The sequence below is a fragment of the Nycticebus coucang genome, chromosome 2 (assembly GCF_027406575.1).
Source record: "Nycticebus coucang isolate mNycCou1 chromosome 2, mNycCou1.pri, whole genome shotgun sequence".
Taxonomy (NCBI): Eukaryota; Metazoa; Chordata; class Mammalia; order Primates; family Lorisidae; genus Nycticebus; species Nycticebus coucang.
In genome coordinates, this window is record NC_069781.1 from 99,056,408 (window position 1) to 99,079,404 (window position 22,997).

The 22,997-nt window shown below is 43.3% G+C and overlaps 1 protein-coding gene across 1 annotated transcript; it reads right to left on the minus strand.

Moving 5' to 3' along the window:
• Positions 1–11,057: 11,057 nt before the first annotated feature.
• On the minus strand, positions 11,058–11,567 carry LOC128569264 (40S ribosomal protein S7-like). Its single transcript, XM_053567414.1, has one exon. It carries the CDS (start codon positions 11,565–11,567, stop codon positions 11,058–11,060), a length of 510 nt encoding a protein of 169 aa, XP_053423389.1.
• Positions 11,568–22,997: the final 11,430 nt, after the last annotated feature.

A 22,997-nucleotide genomic window follows, 5' to 3' on the forward strand; every position in this document is an offset into this window, starting at 1 on the left:
AGAAATAATTCTTGGTTGTAGAAATAGAAAAGTAGGAAGGACAATTCTGGATAAATACTTAGAGCTATCTAGTATGGGGGAAGAAGAAGGGAGGATGAATTGAAAAGTTACTGGATGCTACATGTATTGCTCTTCTTTTAGGCATTGAGGTAGATTTGGTTAATAAAACCTGGCCTTAAGGAAAACTCTACCTTTGGCTATGGCTGAACCAATGCCTTTTAAGGTTCTTCCTGAATCTCAGAAACCCTGCAATGCAACCCAAAGTACATAGCCTTCTCCACCCTTTACTGGCAGATACACAACGCAAGACACTGTCTTTTCATTTAATCAACATATTTTTTGAGGACCTAGTCTACACCAAGTCTTGTTCCAGGGCAGTGGTCTCCAGACCAGCAGCATCAGCATTACCCAGAAACTTGTGGAAAACAAACTGTCAGGCCTACCCCTGCTGAACCAGAAGTCCTAGGGGTGGGGCCAGCAATTGTGTCTAACAAGCCCTCCAGGAAACTCTGACACAACTCTAAAGATGTGGAACAACTGTTCTAGGAATGGAATATGAACAAATGAACAACACTTCTGGGCATAGTTTCTGTAGCTCTGTTCCTATGTGGTAAGGATCAGAAAATGTGCCTAACATAGTGTTACTTAAAAAAGAAAAAAAAAAAAAAGCCTTCAACTCTGCCAACCAACGAAAAGGAGGCCACACTAGAGAAATAATGAATTTATGTTTTGATGAAATGTCACCATGTCCTTTGAAACTAGGCCACATGTTAGGACATTTTGGAATTGTTTAGCCATGATGTAATGTTATAATTTTGCTATGAACAAGGTTGAAAGCTTTGATGAAGATTTCCCTCTTTCTCACTCATTTATAAATACAGCCCCAAATGCAGTTTTGCTGCTAGAAAACAATATTGAATGATACTGTCTCCACCTGAAAACAAGAGCAGAGCTGAAAAATTCTTCTATCAGTGCTACCACAAAAATATGACAGCTTTGTTTTGGGTTTTGTTTCCTTCTTTTCCTCCTTCCTTCCTCCTTCCCTTCCTTCCTTTCTTTCTTCTCTCCTCCCTTCTTTCCCTCCTGTTTTACATCAAAAATTTTAAGTGTTTCTATCTTTTTTTTTTTTTTTTTGAGACAGAGTCTCACTTTGTCACTCTGGGTAGAGTGCCATGGTATCATAGTTCACTGCAACCTCAAGCTCCCAGGCTCAAATGATCCTCTTGCCTCAGCCTCCTGAGTAGCTGGGACTATAGGAACCTGCCACAACACCCAGCTATTTTTTAGAGATGGGGTCTCGTTCTTGCTCAGGCGTGTCTTGAACTCCTGAGCTCAAGCAATCCACCCACCTTGGTCTCCCAGAATGCTAGGATTACAGGTGTGAGCCACCCTGCACCCAGCCCAAAATGTCTCTATCTGTAGGCGATCCTCTAATTTTATCTCACACATCTGGTTTCTTTTATAGAAGAGAAATAATAAAGGAATAAGATTGGTTTATAAACATCATTAGAAAAACCATGCATCATGATGAAGGTATCTTTATAGACACTAGCTTTCTAAATCCCCACAATAAGTAATCTGTGTCTTATGATTACTACCCTTTTCAGGAAGGACATGGAGGATTGGAGAGGTAGAAAGATTTGCCCAAGACCCAGTTGGTAAGTGACAGTGGAATTGGAGCCAATATATGAACCCAGAATTTCTGTCTTCCAACTCCATGAGCCCCCACAAAGTAACAAGCTGTGATCTGCCATTGCACTTCTTTGCTTGACCTATCTCACCTGCGTCCAGGGAGAACGGGGTCTGGAGACTTCTCCATGGTGGCTTGGTTTATTTTTGGCCTCTATCCCTTTTGTCTCTCGGGTGCTGTCTCCTACTGCACCTATTCATGGCCATGGTCAAAATACGCTGCCAGTGGAGGCTCTGAGAGTGGGCTCTGAGATACCTGTGTCGTGGAAGGAGGCTCCAATGGTGGATTTCAAGTGTTAGTCATCAGGCAGGGCACTGAAGGCTCCATGCCACCCTTCTTCTTAGTATCAGGGGTATCTGGAAGACCAACAGGGGCCAGTGACTGAGCTGCCACTGAGGTCTGGGACTTGAATTTTCTTCCCAAGGAAAACAGCTTGTGTTTTAGACTTCCCTGCTGGGCCATTTCAACAGCATGTATTCCAGCAATTGGAGCAGCTACCACCATTTTTCATACCTTTTGAAGTTAAAGATTTGACAAGAAAAAAGTTTCTTTTCCAGTAGATGAGTGGCATATAAATGTCAAAATGGAGATGTGTCATACACTGGACTTGATTTCCTTTGAAAAATAGAATATATCCAGGTAGAACACGGAGGGCTTTTAGGGCAGTGAAACTACTCTGTGTGACGCCTCTATAAAGGCAGATGTGTGTCAGTGCACATGTGTCCAAATCATAGAATGGACAACACCAAGAGTGAGCCTGAATGTAAACTGTGGAGTCCAGGTGATATTACACCCACCAACTGTGTGGGTGTAGGTCTGTCAGTTGTAACAAATGCACCCTGCTAGTGAGGGGTGGTGAGAATAGGGGAGTCTTGGGGGGGGGGCAGGGGGACTGGGCACTCTGTTGTACCTGCTGCTCAATTTTGCAGTGAACTTAAAAGTGCTCTATAAACCAAGCCTATTTAAAAAGAAAAGATTTATCCTTAGAGAATAGAAAAATGTTTTTTTAGACAAACTTTTCCCCTTCAAACGTTTATCATCCTGTTGTTGGGAAAACTGTTGGAGGAATTTGGATATCAGCGAGATATCATTTTTAAAAACATAGTTGATTTAATGGATAAAGGACAAATTAAATAGATAAGTAGAAAAGGCCGGTCCAACCAACCCATCGAATGATGCACATAACCATTTAGCTAAGTCTGGGAAAGCTTTAGAAAAATGAAAAATATAAACACACACCCGCCCTCCCTCAACTTTACAAGAATAAAAAAAAATCTGGTCAGCAATTCCTTACTCAAGACATTGGTCATCTGTCAGAAAAAAAGTAATTACACAGGACATGCTAAAAAAAAATAACGAAGGTAATGAGGGGGCTTGTTTTATTTTATTTCATTTCAGTGAGGGTTGAGGTTTCCAGAATGGGCTACGTGTCCACAGGCTGACCTACACGGTTTAGAATCCAGATCTAAATTACTGACTGGCCAGCCCCACCCGGACACCAGGGCCCAGCCCCCACAGCCCCCCACCATGGAGGCCACCATCGGAAAGGCCATTTGGAAGTCCATCTGGTTCTTTCACAAGCAGCCTTGTTTGTTTGCCTTTTCAGTGACATTCTGTTTATTCAAATCTTCCCCCCCCCTTCTGAAGGAGAAAGCTTAAAATTTTTTTCTTTCTTATTTTTTTTATTATCTGCTTTTCTTTATTACCACTGCAGATGAGAATAAAAACTCAGAAGGCAAAATAAAGGGAGACTTTAAGCCGGAGAGAAAGGAGAGCAGGGCCGCGGCGCTGCGCCTGGGGCCCTGGTGGCCCTGGTGGCCAAGGCTGGCACCACACACATTCCTGGGCAGCCCCGGCTCCCAGCGCACAGCCTGTCATTTGCTCGCAGGGAGGGCGGCCCTGAACCCTCCCGGCGACGTGGGTGGGCCTCTGTGAAGACACAGCGTCTCTTCCCATTCAGGAACTGCCCTCCTCTGTCGGCCCCAATGCAGGCGGGATGTTTGTTGTTTAAGTAAATAAACTAGTCAGAGGCTCGGCTGGCTGTGAAGGCCCCGCTCCCTCCCACAAGCCGGGTCCCAAACCCAGGAGAGACCCACCAACAGCAGCGGGCCACCCGCTGCCACCCACCGCGACTTGCCCTTCCCCTTGTCACCCACCTAGTGGGGCTGGGCGGGCGGGCTGCGGTTGGCCCCTGGTTATTCCGGGCAGCTGAGTGTGTCCCTGCGGAGGCTGTGACCGGGGCCTTCCCAAGAAATTCCAGGAAACAGCAGAGAAAAGAGGAGCTCTATCTGGGCCCCATTATGTCCCCCTTTCCCCAGGCTTCTCTGTCCCCGACAGCCGGAAAGGCCCTTCATCTTGTTTTCTCAGATGCTTCAGTCGGATTCTCTTTCTGGCCCACCTACCGACCCCAAACACTTCACAATGGCTAATTTGTGTTTTTTGCTTGTGAGCTGAAGCCCTGGGCTGCTCAAAGGGTGGTCTGTGAACCAGCATGGTCAGCCTCACCTGGAATCTAGTTAGAAACGCACTTTCTTCACCCGCCCGGCCTGCAGCTCTGGTGAAGCTCAGGTGCTCCCTGGGGGTTTTAAAGCCTGGAGCCTGAATGTCAGCTGCCTGAGAGTGGGGGTCTTTGTCTGTTGTGTGCACTGTGGGGTCCTTGCAAGTGAGGATACCACCCAGCAAACAGGTGCTCAGTAAGTATTTCACAAATGACAAAAGGGGGAAGTGAGTTAATAGATTTGAGTGGATGTTTTCCTTCCTTCAAGTTCATCCCTGCCTGGCCCCACACAGCCTGTCTGGACGACGGGAGATATCCCAGGGTTTGCTACTGAGTTTAGCCATCCTCTTGCCTTTTCTGGGGGGAATTAAACTCAGAGACAAGGTCAGGGATGGAGGTAGAGGAGGGTTGGGGGTCAGGGGTCTCAGTTCTCTGACCTAGTTGACCTGGTTCAATTACTTGGCTGAACTAGCAAGTTCAACTGAGGCATAGTGGTAATTGAAAGTAAAAATGAGTGTAAACTAGAAATAAAACTGCAGTGTGAATAGGAAGTAAAGTAACTTGTGCGAGTTTCAGTGTAGCAAAGAGAAATTTCATTTGGGAAGAACAAAGGGAAAGTTTAGAGCACTTCCAAAGAGGGTTGGAAGTAGGTCCCCCTCATGGAGGTGGGAGAGAGGGAGATGCAAAGGCCTGTAGGGGTATAAATACCCTCCTGGTTTGAAATTGGCAGCAAGTCTTTCATTGGCCTCCCTTTTCTATTGGTCATTGATGGTCTCTTGCTGTTGGTCATTGGCTACATAGGTTACTTAATACCTATAGTCTTATGGGCCTTCTAGACTTCCTGGTCCAGCAGGCCAGGATTTCCTCCTACCCCAATAAAGCCCCTTTCTTAGTGTCCCTTCTCGGGGAGGGCTGTGGGATATGGCAAATATCTCTTTTGAGCATGCCTCCAAAATCTTCCCTCCCACAAATCGCCTTCATCTTGCTGAGCTTCCCCGTGCACATGTGTACTTTAAACTCAGTAAAACCTCCATAGTTGACCACCTCCTTATGTTGACCTAATTTGCATAGACCAGACATACACCACATGTGAATATCAGTACAGTAGGCCTGGTTCCTTATGTTGACCAGTTTTTTACAGTCCCTTGGGTGGTCAACTTCAGAGGTTTGGGAGTGTGTGCATTTTTTAAAATAAAAACTAAACACTCTTTAAAAACCCCTGACAAAGTACAGTCAAGCATCCAGGTTGCCTCAGCCAACCTGGTCACCAGTTAACCTGCAGCCCCCCTAGATGGGAGCTTCTTCAAACACTCTCCTTCTCCTTTGGATCTGGCCTAGCACAAGGCTGTCCCCTGACATGTATTGACCACCTGCTATATGTCAGACACTGTGGTGGGCTCTGGAGGCTGCCAAGTGTCAACCAAAAAGAGTTGGTGTCTATGCTCATAGTGCTCCCATGTTAATAAAGGAAGACAGATAGTAAAATAGTTTCAATATTAAAAATGTAACAAGTGTTAGGAAAACTTTAATTAAGATCCTGTTAATTACGTAGCACTTCCTGACATCTCTTGTTATCTTGACATGCTATTAGTTAAATACTTTACTGTGCGATTTAGCATGTTTATTTCTTATCCTTCTAGCTATATGTTGAGTTTCTGGAGGATGTCTTACACTCTTGCATCTTTCATAGCTCTTAGCCAAGTGTGCTTTGGGAAAGAATTTCCCCCAGGGAACATGTGGCATATCTGGAGACATTTCTGGTTGTTACAACTGGGGAGGTATCTAGTGAATGAAACCAGGGATTTTGCTAGATATCCTATAATCACAGGACAACCCCCATGACAAAGAATTTAGCCTGGTCTTAAATGTCAATAGTGACACTGTTGAGTAGCCTGGGCTGGAGCAGAGAGGGAGAGCAATTACCTGAGCAAGACTTAAAGACAAGGCTTAGGTGGGAGACGCAGGTCTGTGTGAGAATCCATTCTACTAAGGAAAGCCATGCTGGGATATGTTGGCCTGTGTCCTCTTCCATGAATGTAACATTACGGGAGAGTTAAATCCTAGAATATTTTCATGCAAGTGTGATTTGGCACCAGTCTCACCCAGCCAGGTCCTCCAGAGGGGGAATTGGACTATTTTCTGAACTCAGGGGAAGTGAAAATCCCCACTTTTTACTTGAGGGACCTGGAAGAATGTAAGTAAGCTGGCGGGGGTGTCAGCCTTCCACTGTGTCTAGACTGAGCTCTACACACCTGACCATCAGGACTTCCTTTGCCAGAGCCTCAGATTCAGATGACAAGATAGTTCTGTCAGTGTTCCCTGTGGGACATACATGTCACAGCCATAGCCAGTGAAGGAGCAGATTGGGCTTTACTCAGGAAGAGCCACTGGCCCAGACCCCTTTTCTCACTGTGTTCTCACATAGCTTTACATGGGTGAAGGAGCTCTCTTGGGCCTATTTTATAAGGTACTAATCCCACTCTTGAGGGCCTACCTTCATGACCCGATCACCCCCCTAAGGCCCCACCTCCAAACGCCATCATCTTGGGTGTTAGGATCTGACATATGAATCTGGGGGGAGCAAAAGTATTCCATCCATAGCAACATTTTTTGAAGTGCCTTGTTTCTGTTCTGTCCCCCGCCCCCCCCACACACACTGAGTGCTCAGAGTCTCCTGAGATTCCCATTCAACAAAGAGGATTTTGTGTGAGCTGATCCATGGCACATCTGTGGACACACTCTCTGTAATCTGTTTGGCTGTTCTATGAGATACAAGTACCATAAACACCAATAGCACTTGCTGGGGCAAGGCCATCATGGAAAAAGCTGCTTGGGACACTGGAACAATATGACATATTGTAGCAGTGACATATGTGTAGCAGAGAAATGACAATTATGAACTTGACTTCTTTGTATTTGAAAAAGCAAAGGTTTTTGTAAGTAGATGGGCCCCATCTACAGAAAAAGTCATACAGAATACAGTTCTGTATGACTTTTAATGGTTACTTCATTTCTCTGAGCCTGGCTTTTCTCAACTATAGACTTGTTAGAGGATTGGAAGAATCTATGAGATACAGATAGTACAATGCCTGGTGAGACAATAGAAAAGCTGCTTTTCTGTTATTGCTATTATTTCATTCAAGGCTGTGGAAATGTGAACTGATAAAATACTTTGCGACTGGCAAATAAGGGTATATGAAATTACTGTTCCTTAATTCTATCTACCTTAAAGCTTCTTAAGACTTTGGATAATATAATATTTATGACATCTAATACACATAGAAATGAATTGATCAACCCATAAATCCAGCCATTGCCTGAAAGAAACACATATAAGATAGTTTCTTTAATATATTTTAAAGTAAATTCTCTTTGAAAAATTCTCTTTTGCTCAGATTAAAGCTCATACCCCTAAATATGTTAACATCACCTCAGTCAAAATATCAAAGTTTTCATCATATGGTAAAGGGCTCAGTGAATTACTTAAAATGTTATTGTCATGGATCAGTACCCCAAAAGGTAGTTTATCACTATGCTTTTATTTTTTAAGCATCAGCTTGACAAACCTTTTATTCACTTTGTATTATGTTAACTGTCTTAGGAAGGAAGTAGGAGTAGAAATAAAGCAGTTTCCCAGAGTCTGTATTTGAGTAAGTTGGAGCTGTGTGTGTGTGGGTGCGTGCATGTGCATGATTTTGGAAAAGTCTTACCTGTTCAGATCTTCTTTTAAGGTAATTTTTCTAAAAGTAATTGTGTAAAAACCCTTTTAGATTTAGAGCCCAGCAGTTGGAAATTTCAAACTCAGCCCTGGTAGAAGGAATTTAACATTATCTTCTATTTCCAAAAATGTTCATGCCTCTGTTTTTTTATGCATCAATTCCTATGCCTATGTATTCATGCTTTAATATTTACTGATGACATTCAAGGTGTATAGAAAAATGTTGAAGTTAGACAGAGATTGAAGAGGATATAAGACATAGAAGATGTTCCATTTCTTCTACGAGTTAAAAAGAGAGAAGAGAGAAGATGTCCCTGCTCCTAAAGTAGTTAAATGTGGAAGAGATTTATAATTGTTCTCCAAACACCCATTTTTTTTATTTATTTATTTATTTATTTTGGCTTGGGATTTATTGAGGGTATGAAGAATTAGGTTACACTCCTTGCATTTGTTAGGTAAAGTCCCTCTTATAATTGCAAACATCCATTCTAATCTTGCCAGTGAGATATGATTCGGAAAGAAAAGGAAAGGTTGGCACACGACATGCAGTGGGGTGTGTGTAGAGGGGGCATGAGTCATGGTCCACCATGAGGACAAGACCAGTAATGAGCACAGCAGAGCAATAATGTGGAAGGAGCCTGGGTTCCCACACTGTGGGGCTACTATAGCTGTACATCCTCAGATAATTCTTGCAAGAGAAATGAACTTGCATCTTGTTGAAATCATTGTTATTTTGGTTTATGTTTTAGCAGTGGAAATTGTATGCTAGTGACTATGTGACAAAGCACGGCAAGAGTGAGGGCTGAGAAATGATCAAGACAAATAGGACTGGAGCAGTCAGAGGAAATTTATAGAAAGTGATGTTCAGCTTGGTTTCTAAGGAAGTTAAGAGAAAGTAGAGGTCATTCCAAGTGGCTCAAGGAATTCCACCTACTTGAGGATGGCAAAGAGGTGAGGTTAGTTGGATGGGATGACAGCACAGAGAGAAAGCCTGGGAAGATGTGTGATGAACAGGTTTTGGGAAACCTGGAATTCCAAGTGAAGAATTTCAAATTTATCCGAGAAGCAAGAGGAAATCCAGGAGTTATAACAACAAGTTGAAGAGAAACTCTTGAGCTGGAAATTTTGCTGGTGGAGGAAGACCAACTAGAGTCTGGTCCAAGGGTTTTCCAGCTGTGTTCCACAGAAACCCTAACCTTCTGCAGAGCCTTTTGGAACACAAGGGAGGGGCTGAGAGAGGTGGGGTGGGGGCAGGGATCCTTGCTCCTCTTCCTTCTGATTCAACCAGGAAATCTTCCTTTTAACTATTTAATGTAGATTTTGGGCTTCTTGCAAGGTTTCCCTGGTAGAAGGTGCCCAGAGGTTAAATACTTTGAAAGCCATTGGACTGGGAAAGCAGGGAACCCAGCCTGAAGTATGTGTTTGGTGGAGGATTCTTAGTGTTCAGGCATTTTTGTTTCATAGGGTCCAGATCTCTGGAGCCCAAAAGCACATCCCAGCTCCCCTGCTAACTAGCTGTGTGATGTTAAGCTTCAGTTTCTTCATCTGCAAAATGGTGCTAAGAGCAGCCCCGCTACTTGTGGAGATGTGGTGAGCCATAATGAGCTAAAGTCTGTAATGCACATAAAACAGGGCCAAGCATACATGAAGTCCTCAATTGTGCTGGCTAGTACTATTGTTATTGGTATTATTATCTGATGAAGATGAAACCTACAGTAGATTATTATGCCAATGTTGACGTGGGGAATGAAAGGTGGAAAAGGGTTTGAGAGTGGTAGTTAGAAATTTGTAACTTTCATCAAAAAATTTCCATTAGGAATTAATTCCAGTTCTGGGAAGTGAGGGTACGACTGATGTCACTTCAGTGAATGGTTAGCTACCTTGTGAAACTGAACTGTGATGGGAAAACTACTGTAACCAGCTCTGTGTACTCTAACGTATGCTTAGCATGCAACAAAGTCTATCGAGAAGTTTCTATAACTTAATGTCGGGGGAAAGGGACATGCCTGGAGGTAAATTTCCTAGTTCGTCCCAAGCTCAACCCACATTTCTTCCTTTTATTTTGCTCCTAGGGTCCTTAGGGAGTTGCTGTTCTTTCTGATCTGTCTTCATCACTTTTTTTTCCAGGAGCCTCTGTCCTGCTTATAAAGAATAGCAAAGGGATAAAGAATATCTCTCCAGCTCTCCAAAACTAATCCCATAAACCTTTTACCATTTTTCCTTTGCTTTAAGATTTGTTACTGCTTGTAACTACAGGGAATGGACAGGGATTAACAAAAATCACAAACATTGAGAGCACTACAAGTTTCCAAGAAAACCATAAAATCTCTACTCAGCATGGCTGGCCCCCATGCATATACAATCAAGACTGCTTTTTGAGGGAGGATGTATCTTCTCCATATTTCCCTGAATTTGTTCTAATTGTTTTCTGGGCAATGGACCTCCCCAATTCTGTGTGGGTGGGAATTTAGATTAAATAATATCAATGCAGACTCTACTCAAGAACCATAAAGAAGGTATATTTTTAAGTGTCCATTTGATACAGAAAGATTAAAGATGGGAGAAGTCATCTGCTGGGATGTAGGTTGTGTAAAGATAACAAGAGGAAGAGAAAGTGAAATTATTCATCTCCAGTGTCACGTTTGTGTCTCCATGCAGAGGGAGTGTAAGGTTGGAAGTGTGGAGCAAATACGGTAAAGAGAAAACCCAAAGTAGATGGGGTCATAACGACAGATGGTCACAGTTTGAGGTCTTGACAATCACCTGAGATGAAGTTGATTTAACAACCACTTCTACTTGTAGGATCATGGGCAACAGACAGTGATAGAAAGCTAGAAATGGACAGATGTCATTACGTGTGGGTATGTGTGTGCGTGTGAGAGACAGAGAGACAGAGAGAGACACATGGTTGCTCACGTCTGCCCTGGACAACCAAGGTGCTCTGACCCCAGCAGACTCTGCCCCACTCCCTCCGTGTGGGGGTGTGCACCTGCTCCTGACTTTCTTCTTTCACTTTCACAACAGAGGATCTAAAGACAATTTGCCATAATAGGTTTGTTTGTTTGTTTACTGTGAATATACTTTATTTAGTCATTTTTGTTTACAACTGAAAACTCTGGGAATTTAAATTAACATCCTTGCCTTTGAGCTTCTTATAGACAACAGAAAAAAGTTTCAGCCTTGTGTTCCACATTATTCTTCTGTGCTTTGTCTAAATGCACCTTTATGAGCCGGCTGCCATCCAGCCTCATGTGAATTCTCTTGCCCACAGTTTCACTTGGGAAGACCAAGTCCTTAAGGATTGCACTGTGCACAGCTGTCAGAGTGCGGCTCCTGGGACACTTTTGCTTATTTCTTGTAGGCTTAGGCAGAATTCTCCTCTGAGTGAAGAAGATGACATGCTTCCCACTGAACTTTTTCTCCAATTCCCATACTAGCTGGACTTGAATTTTCTGGAAAGATTTAAGTTGAGGAACAGGAACAAAGATTATGATAGCTTTCTGACCACCACCAACTTCCATTTTCTTGGCAGCTATTATATGCGACTCCTGGAGCTGAGCCTTGAGGTCTGAGTTCACCTCCAGCTCCAGCAGGGCCAGGAAATCGAGTTCATCCGGCTTATTACCACTGGGCTTCATGATCTTGGCAGTGGAGCTGAACATGGCCTTCTCCATGCAGAGCACTGACTTAGGAAGAGGGCCATGGTAGCTCTTGAAATCGTGTCTCAAGAGGAATCGTTAAAGAAACTAGAGATGCCTAGCTTTGAGAACAGGGAACTCCTGGAGAAGGAAACTGCCTTCTCTTGTGCTCCTCTGTGCCAGTCACCAGCTGAGCACTTTACTTAAATTAACTCATTTACTTTTCTCATTTACTATCTCGCCCATAAAGTAGGGTGACAGAGATAAAGCATCCTGACACTGGCCTTGTGATTAGGAAGGGATGGTGCTGGGAGCCACTGTTTCTTGCATCTATCATCTCATGGAGAGGAGTAGAAGCCATATTCAATATTTGAAGGACTTATTTATTAATTTATTTCGCTTATTTATTTATTTATTTTTTCAGTATAGAGTCTCACTTTGTCACCCCTGATAGAGTGCCGTGGCATCATAGCTCACATCAACATCAGATTCTCTTGCCTCAGCCTCCCAAGTAGGTGGGACTCTAGGCACCTACCACAAGGCCCGGCTATTTTTTCTTTTTTCTTTTTTTTTTTAAGAGATGGGGTCTTGGTCTAGCTCAGGCTGGTCTCGAACTCATGAGTTAAGGTGATCACCTGTCTCGGCCTCCCAGAGTGCTGGGATTACAGGCATAAGGCACTGCGCCCAGCCCATTTCACTTATTCTTAAAGCTTCAGAGGACAAAACAAAAAACAAAGGTAGGCTTGCAGGGAGATAGATTTCTGTTCTTTTAAGGAAAAACAATGCTTCCATTAGAGCTGCATGAAATTAGAGAGGCTGAATGGGGATGAGCTTGAGTTCCCTGAAGGGACTGAATGTTCATGCCCCCCAATTCCCATGTTGAAATTCTAATCCCAAAGTGATGGTGTTAGGAGGTGGGACCTGGAGGAGGTCCCCCCTTCTGCTGCTTGGGAGTGTGGATGGCCTGCATGGTACTAAGTATGTGGAGTGAAGATTTCTTAGTCATAAGGGTAGGGACCTCACAAATGATTCCATTTATGAGTATGTTTAGAAGAGGCCCGAGAGGTAGCCAGCTCTTTCTGCCATGTGAGGGTACACAGCCCAGAAGAGAGCCTCACCGGACCCCAACCTTGCTGGTACCCTGATGTTGGACTTCCAGCCTTGAGAACTGAAAAATAAATGTGTGATCTTCACAAGCCACCCAATCTAGGGTACCTTGTTACATATGGCAGCTTGAGCTGACCTTCCCCGGCATTTCAGATCCTGTTCTAAATAGCTTAGGACCACAGCATCGAGTGGAGGGAAGGCTGAGAGTCCTTGGCCTTTTTGATTGCCAAAAACTCTCTGTTCCAACCTACCTGCTCTGAGTTTGCTGTGGTTTCCTTCACCCCCCAAAAGAGCCCCATGGAAGCCCCTTAAAGCCTTCTCTTTGGCTCAGTGAGTAGGGTGCTAGCCGCATATACTGAGGGTGGCCAGTTCGAACCTGGCTCCAGCCAAACTGCAACAAAACAAATAAATAAAAAGCCTTTTCTTTATGTCCTCACTCTGCGGCTGGAGAAGGAACCTCTGTCTTTGGTTCCAGTGATCTTTGTCCTGGTCACTAATCCCTAAGCCTGGAACTCTTCTCTGATAGAGCTCCACCTAAATGCCTCCCTGTCTGGGAGACAGCCACCCCAGGTAAACAGCAGCCACATCCATGCCTGCCCTCTCCATTGTTGCCCTCCTTTGGCTTCATAGCACTTACCACCCCCTGAAGTGATAGGATATTGTCCCATTTCTGTTTGTTATTGGAGTCCCCTCACTAGCTGTAAGCCCAACGAGAGAGGGACCATGTGTATTTAGTTCACTGCTCTATTTCTTGGCACCTAGAACAAGGTCATGGTGCACAATGGGCTCTCAGGAAGGCATTCATAGCTCTCTCCCTCCCTCCCTTGTTCCCTTTCTTCCTTCCCTCCATCCTTCCTTCCTCTCTCTCTTTTCTTCCCCTTACCTCTTTCCTATCTTTCTTTAGTAAGGTCTCACAAGTGGCCAGAGTCCTTAATGGTAGACATTCTCAACTGAGATGTCTGCCTGTTTCCATCTTCTTCCTATTCCAGCTGGATGTCTCAGCAAACTCCTGCCTCTGCGTGGAGGACTGAGCTCCGTGGCACTATCATCAGCCCACTTGTGTTTTCCCAGGAGAGTTCCATACCAAGTGACATATGGGAACCTTTTATTTGAAATCTCCTGGGTGACTTAACTGGTGAGAACTAGTTCACCTGCCAGTGCTATCAAAAGAACAAGGGCAAAGTTACGGAGAGAATAACCACTTTTTCACAAAAAGTAAATCAATGTATTTAGCACTTAAAGCTTTCAACATGCTGTGAAAATAAGGTTGAGTTCCTAAAGGAGCAAAAGAGCTGTTGTTCTTCTATTCATAGTGATGTTAGGTGGCCCCAATCTTGTGTAACCTCGTGGTGATGAGCTGGATTTCAGTATGGCTTAAACTCTAATGCTATAATAAGCAGTGGGCTCAGAGGGCTAATATGGCATATGTCCCAATATCTGTTCTTGCCTCCCCAGAGTTGGTCTTGTCTGCAAAACCACATTTATTGAAGTGATTCCTAGCAACAATTTAATAATTAGGGAAGTTGCTCAAAGCACAAGAGGAAATGGTTCACTGCAGCCAATAAATGTCTTTGCAATTTAGTCACTACGTATCTGAGCTTTTTTTTTTTTTTTTTTTCCCAAAGGAAACCACAAAAAAATACCTAAGACAATCGTGTTGAAGGTTTTGGGTGCAGAAGCTACCCGTGGTGGTAGAGGTAGGGACCTCTGTAGAGTTGTGGCTGAGGTCACCTCCAGTCCACATTTATTTCTTTTCTTTTAAGGAGTCTTGCCAGGGCAAAATGAACTTAAATTGCTGTTGACCTGTTGCCTTCATTTTCCCCCCTTCTGCTGCTTGGGAGTGTGGATGGCCTGCATGGTACTAAGTATGTGGAGTGAAGATTTCTTCTGTTGTAATTTGTAGATTTTCCTGAAAACCAAGATACATCTCAGAAAGCCATCTCCACACACAACCATCCCAACAAAGGGGTCAACAAAGGCACATCTTCTGAGAGGGCTGAAGTAGCAAAGTCATTCCACCAACTCCAAACATTTATCAGGCACCCTTTGGGTACCAGGATGCCACTAAGTGTTAGATTGGCCATAGGCAATAGACACCAAGGAAAAGGAGAACCAGGAGCACTCTAATTGCTGAGGTGACAAATGCTGAAGAAGCCCCGGCTCTGGTGGTGACTAGAGACTATTTTATCAGTGGGGGAAATTCTTTGAAATGCACCAATGGGGCAATGCCTGGCTGGTAGCATCCTGAGATAATGGAACAGCCCTATCTTTGCTTCAATCTCAGATATATCATCACTGCTGTGTCCACTTATGCAATTTATGCACAGCGCCAAGAACCTGCTGGTCAGGGGCACTAGATTCCGCCTGCCCTCTTCTTGCCATGTATGCTCTGGTAAGGGGCCATGCCTACCCACTGGGGATACCCCCTCACTCTCACAGAGGTCCTGCACAGGTTGGTGAGGTCTATGACTCTGATCCACTGATAGGTCCTGGACAGGGAGATAAAGGAGCCAGTTTTCTCAAACGAATATTGAGAACATGCATCACACACACACTTTGCCCCCCTCTGATTTTGGCTCTATTTTATTTGGAGAAACAGCCACATTTTTATTTTGAGGGGAACTGTGCTAAAGGCCAAAATGTTTACTATCTTATAATAAAAACTATAGCTATCAACTTCTGTGAGACATGTTGCTCAATTCCTGGTGTGGACACTTCTCCCTGGTCCTGTGGCTTGCAGCAGGTGATACCACCTCCCTGCTCACAGCTACCTGCTCAACTCTCCACACTTCTCCACTGGACGAGAGCTGCACTTGTGAACAGAGGTGGGTCTGAGCAAATAGGGCTGATCTCCCCATCCAGCAGTTACTGAGGGATGACACACAGGGGTCTTTCTCAGGGGTGGGCATGCCTGGACTTGAAGAAAAATCTTGACTTGTAGAAAAGTTAACGGAAGTAGCTCCTCTATCAGTGGGCCCGATATTGCAAGTATCTGGGGAAAGAGGAGAAGAACATCATGTTATTTAAACTTCCACCCATTTCTTTTTTTTTTTTTTTGGCCGGGGCTGGGTTTGAACCCACCACCTCCGGCATATGGGACCAGCGCCCTACCCCTTTGAGCTACAGGTGCCACCCTCTTCCACCCATTTCTTGAGAATACTGCACCAAACATTGCAAATGAAAAGAGAAGCAGGACTTCCTATGGGACATGACCCAAATAACCCAGGACAAAAGTGATACTGGCCATTCTGCTTCAGCACAATTAACATTTGTCTAATTCAGGACTGACGCTTGGCTGCCCCCAGCTCTGATGCTGGGGTTGGCTTCCCATCTTTGTTATGAGAAGTGAAGAAGCAAAGATCCAGGGAGGCCACCTTTTCCTTCTCCTCTGTCCCCACCCCAGACACTCACACAGAGCTCGCTTAGTATTCAGAGGTGCCAAAGAAGGCTGGAGTCATCAACACCTGTCCTTTCTAGGGCCAAAAATTTCATCAGGTGCTGCCTGGCTGGGCTGTCAACAATGTCATGATTTGGCCACTTTGGGGAAAGGGAATGTTCTTGAGCAGAACATTGTGCTCTTGGTGATGAGTAGACACACTACATAGGTGCATTTCATACTTGGGTGTGTACACACGATGTGTCCATGTGTCTGCACACACACGCACCTGGGTGTTTCAGTCAACACTCACACCCTCAACACCCTTCATCAGTTGCACTTTCTCCTGTCACAGAAGTGATGACTCTGATGGGAAATACAAAATTAAGTTGTAAAGTGATTTCCTTAGAAATAAGAAGACAGATTTACTGGAAGTTTTTTTTTTTTTTTTGTAATGAAAAGTTTGCTTTCTTTTAAGGGTTTGCTCCAAAAAAAGCAGCTCTCACCATATGTTTTCCTGGAAGGAGGAAGGAGGGGACAGCATGTCCAAGCTGAATGCTGACTGAATATTGCAGCCCTGGTATCACTGGTGGCCAGTCACTGGGATCCTGGAAAGACCTTGGGTGCACCGTCAAGTTTAAGGCTGTTCAGGAACGTCCCGGGCAGACTCAGTGCCTCGTGAGTATTAGAGGGGCCGGTTGCTCAATCTATGATCAGTAAATGCAATTTTTCCCCCCAAGACAGATGAGGGAACAAGTCTATAACAAGTATTTAAAATTTTCTAAACTAGCTTTTTACACATTTTTAAAGAAATGTCAACCTTTGATCCCTGATCTCAACACTGTGAGTGGCCTGTCCCGGTGGAACTGACATAAGATGAAGAGCCATAAAATCATAGAATTAGGACTTAATGTAATGATGAGAGTTCCTTGGTTTCCACCCTTGTCACGAGTCAACCCATATTCATGGGGACCTACCTGCCCTTCTCTTAAAGTTCTCCAGGGAATAGAATTTTCATGAGCTACGTGGGTATTGGGTTGGAAGGGTTGGGAAAATGTAGGTATAGGAAAAGAAACAAAATAAACGTCGGGCATATAGTATGTCAAATAATGAAAAGTGCTATTATGCATATTACTAATATGTAACTTGCCTTTGAATGAGACGTCATGACTTTCACAGGCCAAAACACCTCTATTCTATGTGATCCTCACAAGAATGCTAAGGAAGTTCCCCAGAGTCACCTGATAAAAAGTCACTTTTTTTGGACACAAATCATCAGGTACAGAATGTTCTTTCTTCTCTATTTTTTTTTTTTAATTTTTCAATCTTTTATTTTTAGACAGTCTCACTTTGTTGTCCTCAGTAGAGGGCCGTGGCATCACAGCTTACAGCAACCTCAAACTCTTGGGCTCAAGCAATCCTCTTGCTTCAGTCTTCCAAGTAGCTGTGTCTACAGGCACCTGCCACAATGCCTGACAAGTTTCTCTCTCTCTCTCTTTTTTTTTTTTTAACTAGGGGTGTGGGGCGCTCTTGTTTATGCTGGTCTTGAACCTGTGAGCTCAAGCAATCCACCAGCCTCAGCCTGTGAGAGTGCTAGGATTATAGGCATGAGCCACCACACTGGGCTTCTCTAATTTAAGAAATTAACACAGCCACTTAAACTCCTCAAACTCCTTGTCTCTTTTTGGTATTCACTGGGGACTGGAAAAGGACTGCTCACTTTCTCACCCTGGAAGACTGAGAATTTTAATAGAGAGTGGTGAGGTAGCCTGTTTTTCAGTTTCAGTATCATGATTATTTAATTATAGTGATACTAGTTGCAAGAGCTCAGTGAGAACTGCACAAAGATGACCACAGAAGGATCGGTGTGAGCGGGACCCTATTCCCGAGGGAACAAGTCTGCCCTGGAGTCAGGGAGAGTACTACTGGTAAAGAAACAAATCATTTCACTCTTTCAAATGTTTTCAAGTGGGAACACAAGCATATGGTTGGGGCCAGGCTCTGCCCATGTCGTGTGGCTGTAACACCTCTCTCGGGAGACACGAAAAGGGAATTGGAGAATACGAGATTTGGGCATTGACTTTGGTAACATGCAGTGATTCTTAGATTAGGAAGCCTAGTTCCCCTTTTATTCCCTTACCACCCACCCATTCTTCTCTGCCGTAAAACATGGGGAATGAGGAGGTGAACCAGGTGTTTTATGATAGTCATCCAAATAAATAATTTCAGCAGTTTTCTCACAACCCGGTGTGGAAAGAATCATGAGCTTTTCATGCTGGTAGCTGTGGGGGCTGGGGTGGGAGAGGATCACGAGGAAACCTGAGCACCTGAGGCTCAGTACTGCTATGCCCTGTGGCATGGGAAATAAGAGAGCAGGAGTTTTGGAATCAGGCAGAACTGGATATGAATTCTGGCTCTGCTACCCACTAACCTCAGACCTTAGCTGATTTTTTTTTTTTTTGTAGAGACAGTCTCACTTTATGGCCCTCGGTAGAGTGCCGTGGCGCCACACAGCTCACAGCAACCTCCAACTCCTGGGCTTAAGCGATTCTCTTGCCTCAGCCTCCAGAGCAGCTGGGACCACAGGCGCCCGCCACAACACCCGGCTATTTTTTGTTGCAGTTCGGCCGGGGCCGGGCCTGAACCCGCCACCCTCGGCATATGGGGCCAGCGCCCTACCGACTGAGCCACAGGCGCCGCCCCCCTTAGCTGATTTTTTAAATCTCAGATCTCTTATGAACAACATAGAGATGTTGCCTACCTGGCAAGTTCATTTCAAGAACGAATGGGATAACATGACATCAGTGAGACACAGAAGCAGCTTAGCACGTGTTACGGATCAGTCCCCACATAAGTATGTTCACATTTTGCAAATTTGAATATCTATGCTTGTCAAGGGAAGAGGGAGGGAAGAGACAACATTTAGAATGTAGGTAATAGACCAATGGAACAGAATAGAGAACCCAGAAATAAATCCAGGTATTTATAGCTATCTGTTCTTCAGCAAGGCCACTAAAAGCATTTGGCCTCTTTGTCAGTGTCAGTTTCCACTGGTGTCTGGAGGGGACCCTGGGAACATCACTATGAAGTAAGTTATCATGTAAAAATGCCTGTACAATGGGAGTGTGTTTTCCTTCCTCTAAACCAATGGTTCTTGGAGTGACTTGGCCCCCAGGAGCAGTAGGCAATGTCTGGAAAGTGGGAAGAGTAGTTAATGACATCCACTGAGCAGAGGCCGGGGATGCTGCTCAACATCCTAGAGGTGCACAGGACGGCCAGCTCCTCACAGCAAAGAATCATCCAGTCCAAAATGTCGGTAGTGCTGAGAGTAGTTCAGAAATCCTGCTCTACACATAAGTACAGTAAGTAGTCTTATCTGTGGCTTCCTTACTGCCATTTCTGTCACCTACAGTCAAATGCAGTCTGAAAATAGATGAGTATGATATAGTAAGTATTTTGAAAGATAAACATTCACATAACTGTAATTGCAGTATGCTGTTATATTTGTTCTGGTTTTTAAATTAGTTATTGTGGTATCTCCTGCTACGTCTGATTTGTACATCATAGGTATGTATATAACTACACATGCTATAACTCTGTCATAGGTATGTATGTAAGTATAGGGAAAAATACAGTACAGTTGCCCTCAATATCCTGGTTCGAGAATCCCCCAATGCCTCAAACCCAGCAGTCTGCCCTGGGGAACCTGCAGATGCAAAAGTCAGTCCTCCACATGTGTGGGTTTCCCTTCTGGGAATACTGCATTTTTGGTCTCCATTTCAGTTGAAAAAAAAAAAAAATCTGTGTATAAGTTACAAGGTTAGACAAAGATGACCACAGGAGGATCAGTGTGAGGGACACTAATCTAAGAGGCCAAGTCTGTCCCAGAGTCAGGCAGAGTCCTACTGGGGAAGAAACAAATGATTTCACTCTTTAGAATGTTTTCAACATTTTCAACACAGGGAACACAGAACACACAGCTCAAACCCATGTGGCTCAAGGGCTAACTCTACGCATGGTTTCAGGAATCCAGTGCCGGTCTTGGGTAGTATTCCCTGCTGATAAGGGGAAACTCATAGTAACTGAAGACAAGTGTTCTCCTTTTTCCACTTCCTGGACTTGAAGATACTTGGTCACCGGGAATGAAGCAGCCCCCCAAATGGAAACTTTATGTTCTGCTTGAAGAGGCTTTGGAATATTTTAGTAGCAGACTTCAAATTGTTGTCTTCACTCTGTCGTCTTTATTTCTGATATTTTTGCACATGCTCAGGAAAAAATTTGTCTTAAACATTTGCTCTAAAAAGGTAGCAGTAGAACAATGGAATTGGCTTTTGAGATAACACTGTGCCTCTGAAGGGCCATTGCACCTCAGCTCTCCTTGCAAACAAGCCGATCTCAGCACCTTTTCAGCTGGGAAAACAGGAGGATTTAAAACAAGTTGAAGAATGAAAGAAGTACTTGCCTCAAAAGCCCATCAAGCAGGCCGGTTCTTCAGTACATTCCAGCAAAGGAGCTAGTTTCTTTGCAAGGGAACAGTATGCTGTGCTAAATAGGCATTGCTTCCTAATGGTAAAAATTTAAGGCTTCTTTGTTCTTCGAGGAGCCTTTGAACACATAATAGCTACTGTTCCAGTTTCTTGGAACATTTTATAAAATTACATGATAAGGGGGTTCCAAAATTTCTTCTATGTCACGTAGTTTATCTTTGGATAAAAGAGAATGATGAAAGGAGCCCACTCGCTGGGGATCACAAATAGCAATTCTGTGCCATAATTGCTTTCTTAACACACAGCTGAAGAGTGTGAACAAACCATGGGATGCTTGTGATTCCTAAATCACTCGTAGCCTTCACCATGTTTGTTTCATTGTTGGAGACAATCGCCTGACACTTTTCTTGGTGGACTTTGCATTTTATAAATATTTCTTCAATCAGATTTACTCTGTTGGGAAGAACCACAGCCTTTTGGCAACAAAATAAAGATGACGCACACTTGGCTTCACCATTAATCCACCATGCTGTCAAACGGATTGAAAAAATACAAAAGTGGCACATTTAATAACACCATTAAACTTTGTGCAAGCAGCAGAATATAATGCGGAAAGAAAGCTTGTTGGTGACACGTTTTCTGGAAGAAACTTTGTACCTTAGGTAACAAAAGTCCTTTGTCTTCCGAAAACAGTTTTCAGTAGAACCACATTTTGAGGAGCTTTTTGTTGAACTTTTAGTTTGCATAGATCTAAAACCCCAAGTTCTTTTAAAAGAATTTGTGCCACTTCTGTTGTTTTGAAATTTGGTGAGTGAGACTGTGTGCTTTGGTGCCTTATTTTTCGTGAGCAGTTTTCGTCTCTTAGTCATTCACGTCATAGTCCGCGTTACATCTGGATTGATCGTGGTCTGTCAGGCATATTGTTTGCATTATTTTGGATGTATTACCCTCCATATAAAATGTCGAGGTGCCAAAGATGACTTTCTGCTTGAAATTTATCCCAGAGATAAGAATACTTAAATGGAATCTTTTCTTGACAGCCTAATGGCCTCTGTAGAATTAAGTAAACAAAAATTAAATATAGTTCTTAAAGTTTGTTTTGTTTTAATATTATCAGCATTCCTATTCCAAATAATTCTCCAAATATTAAAATTACAGCATAATCTAATGATTATTATTTTCTTCTATGGTACTGAAATTTTTATAAATGATTATTGGCATTAAAGAGCAACGATGTTCTGTCTAAAGAATCTTAACAAATACCTTCCCTTTTTTCTTTTCTTTTTTTGAGACAGAGTCTCCAGCTGTTGCTCTGCGTAGAGTGCTGTGCTGTCAGAGCTCACAGCAACCTCCAATTCTTGGACTCAAGCAATCCTCTTGCCTCAGTTTTTCTATTTTTAGTGGAGACAGGGTCTGGCTTTTGCTCAGGCTGGTCTCGAACTCATGAGCTCAAGCATTCCTCTTGCCTTGGCCACCGAGAGTGCTAGGATTACAGGTGTGAGCCACTGCACCGGGCCAATACCCTCTCTGATTATTTCTGTTAGCCATCTATTTCTCTATTTAATGATTGGAAAGTGGTTAATAATTGTTTTTGCCTATGAAATTAATAGTTTTCACAAATTATCTAATTTATTCCTTCAGTTTACTCTTGAAATGGTAATAATTCATTTATATATCAAATGGTTGATAACATTTAAGATATAACACACATAAGGAGATTTACTGATGTTATATTCAGAATGTTCACTCAGACTTAAAAATGAATAAAATATTGATAACCAAGGTATATGACAGGTCTCGTGTTATTTGTACTGCTGTTGTTATACTGATTAGATATGATGAAACTCTTTGGGAATCTCACAATTATCGATCACGCCCAAATTTGGAATACCAGGAATGATGGTGAAATCCTCATTCAGTTCTTTGGACTTCCTGAGGCTGAAGCTGAGTAATAGGAAAAAATCGAACGCTGAGCCCAAATGTTGGAACATTCTTCCAATTTAGTAGAAATTATTATGTTTTATATATTTATATGTATACATAATACATATATAATTATGTAAATTATATATTAAAATGATATTCAGAGGTTATTTAAGAATATGGAAATATGCCTACATTATATTTATTTTACATTAACAATAGGCTGCAAAACAATGTTAGAACATCATCTCAAGTTAAAAAGCAACTAGTGTCTTTTTAAATTTTTTGTTTATACAGACATAAAAAGGGAAAACAAAAGTATCTCCCTTCTTCCTCTTGAAAGGGGGCTCCCGTACTGAAGGAGGAGTTAAAACTTTAAAATGTTTCAGGGACCATGTGGACTCTGTTTAGGAGGGTCAGTGCTCTGATGACTAAGGTGGAAGGGACCTTTGTGCTTTCAGAATGGAGAGGGGCAAGGTGCCCAGTGGGAAAATGGACCAACAGACACTCCAAGATTGGTGAGAGGACAGAAGCCTCCCTCTCAGACAGGGTGTAGGGGTG